This window comes from Apteryx rowi, unplaced genomic scaffold (assembly GCF_003343035.1).
Source record: "Apteryx rowi isolate R43461 unplaced genomic scaffold, aptRow1 scaffold_337, whole genome shotgun sequence".
Taxonomy (NCBI): domain Eukaryota; kingdom Metazoa; phylum Chordata; class Aves; order Apterygiformes; family Apterygidae; genus Apteryx; species Apteryx rowi.
In genome coordinates this window covers 782,202-784,487 of record NW_020449830.1, presented here as the reverse complement: position 1 = coordinate 784,487, position 2,286 = coordinate 782,202, and the positions used below count along the sequence as shown (strand labels likewise).

The 2,286-nt window shown below is 35.0% G+C and overlaps 1 protein-coding gene across 1 annotated transcript in view; it reads left to right on the top strand.

The window, feature by feature from the left end:
* The window catches only part of COBL (cordon-bleu WH2 repeat protein), a 160,640-nt gene extending 159,009 nt beyond the window's left edge, over positions 1-1,631 (top strand). Inside the window, exon 14 of the mRNA XM_026072101.1 lies at positions 364-1,631. Within this exon, the coding sequence (XP_025927886.1) occupies positions 364-381 (18 nt within the window). The 3' untranslated portion in view covers positions 382-1,631. The remainder of the gene's footprint in view (positions 1-363) is intronic.
* Positions 1,632-2,286: the final 655 nt, after the last annotated feature.

Sequence of the window (2,286 nt, the reverse complement as noted above, 5' to 3'; positions counted from 1 at the left end):
CGAGTGACAGCTAACCAATATTGAACAGATTTTGACTGTCAGGTATTACATACTCACAGCCAGGGTTTGTGTTCAGTCCACAAAATGAAGGAAGTTCACAGAAAAACACATTGCCTACATTCTAGTAATAATGTTACTGCAGCCGTAATGATCTAAGGGTGTATGAGGGGTGGGATTTTTAGGGAAGGATAATACCTTTCACTAGAACAATATAGCTGGAAAAAAAGATAAGCTTTAAGTTTCAAAGAACTGATGAAGAGACAAAGCTTGCAAACAGCCCCACAGGAGAATGTTTGGTTAAAAATGTCAGCAATTGAAGGTTTAAAAATATCTTGAATGATCATGTGCTTTTCTTTRTTATAGGTCCCTCTGCTCATTTGAACTGTGTATAAAGAACAGGTAATTGGAAAATCTAACCCCATATGCACCCATAATCATCATTCAAGGTCTGAAGTGACAAAAAAACATCAAGAAGTTTTGTTTATTCTCTTGTCTACAAGCCAAAATAAGTTGTAGTTAATTTTCTGTGTTCCTGCATATGGTTCTAAGGGAAAAATATGTTGCTCTGCTGTAAATCTTCTGTGCCAAGGAATTGTGTTTTGCCTCTGAATATTTAAGGTTGCCAATAAACTGTTCTTGTTGGCAGGTTAATAAGAGTATAAACACTGTGCAGTCCTCTGTTAATATTTAATTGTGTTTATGGGCAAAATTAAAAGACTTTTGCTAGCTATCTGAAAAGTAATATTCATTTCAAGTTGTTAAAAGTACGTAACTGTTTCAAACTATTTACTCGCTTCTTATTTCATTTGGAAAAGAGCTATAAGCAATAAGAGGAAAAAAACAGAATAAAGATCTATACAAGTTAATCACAAGAGAAAAGTTATGGTGTATTCTGAAAGACCTGAATTGCCATATGCTGAAGTCATTTTTTTTATAATTAGGTGAACTTTATATCTCTGGTGCAGCTCTGAGAAAGCAAGCAATCAATAATGAATGTGAGACAGTGTGTCTATTGAAAAGTTACTTATGGGGTATGACGTTTAGAATATGATATACTGAACCCTGGTAACATTCATGACACTTGAAAAATATTGAGACACCTTAAGGGATCTCTGTTTGCAACTGTGAAGGTTATAAGTAGAGGACTGTGTGGTGGTCCAAGATTTCAAACTCATTCCTGCACTGCAAAAGGAAGTGGAGGTGGTTTACATCTGCAACCAGGACTTTGTCACTTGGTCAGGTCACGCACAAGCAGGCCCTTTGTTTCCAATTCATTTGGCTGTTGTGTGTTGTCTCACAAGGATTTATAGCAGCTTCTTTTTCAAATGGTTAACTACTTTGGTAGTTGTCGTTGTACATATTTTAAAAATATTTTGTTAAATTTAAATGATTAACTTAAAAAGGACAGATCAAAATGCTTTTTCACATTTCCTATATCATAATGAAACTGAAGAAGAGGAAGTTTGTACATTTACATTTTTATAATCACAGACCAGAGTGGAGGTAGGTTCTTTTTTTGGAGCTGAAATTTAAAAACATACAGCTATGTAATGTTGAAAGCAAGAGAAAATTTAGCCATCTGCATTTAATATGTCTGTATATTATATATTGTAAAATATTGATGTCTGTTAGTGCCACAAATAAAAACAAAATCAAAAACTGTTACATGACTTGCAAGACTCTTTTTGCCAATTTTTYTCCATTTACAGAAAAAAATTGGAACTAGAGATGGACTTAAGCAAAGTAATATGCTTTGTGTAATATCTCAGGTCTAATATAAAATGTCTCAAGCCAGGAAAGGGCTCATAACTGATGCTCAAGGAACACAGTAGAAATGGACAAATAAAATCAAGATACCAGAACACATTACCATACCATACGCATTTTTGTATTAATCCAACATTGCTCAAAATCCATCCCTTCATTAGGAAATCTAGTATAGTCAGAATTAAGATGCTGTTTCATACCTTGGGATGGATAAGATCACCTTTGTTGGCTGGTTAGCCTTTTTTTGTCTTAAAATCTTCTCAGTGTGCTTTGCACTGGAAATATTAACATGTTAAAAGTGCCCTCAGGGGACAGGATTCACTCATAACCTTGAATACTGTACAGATAGTCCCGCCAGCAGCGATTACAGCTTCCTTGATAAGATGCTGTAAGACAGAATTCACTGCAGTTCTCCTTGCTGTTTTTCTTAGTGCTATCTGAAGGCCCTGGTTCTGCAGCCCCTCCTTACTAATGCCTCTTTAATGTAGTGAATTGTATATGTAAGTACTTTTCAAGGCA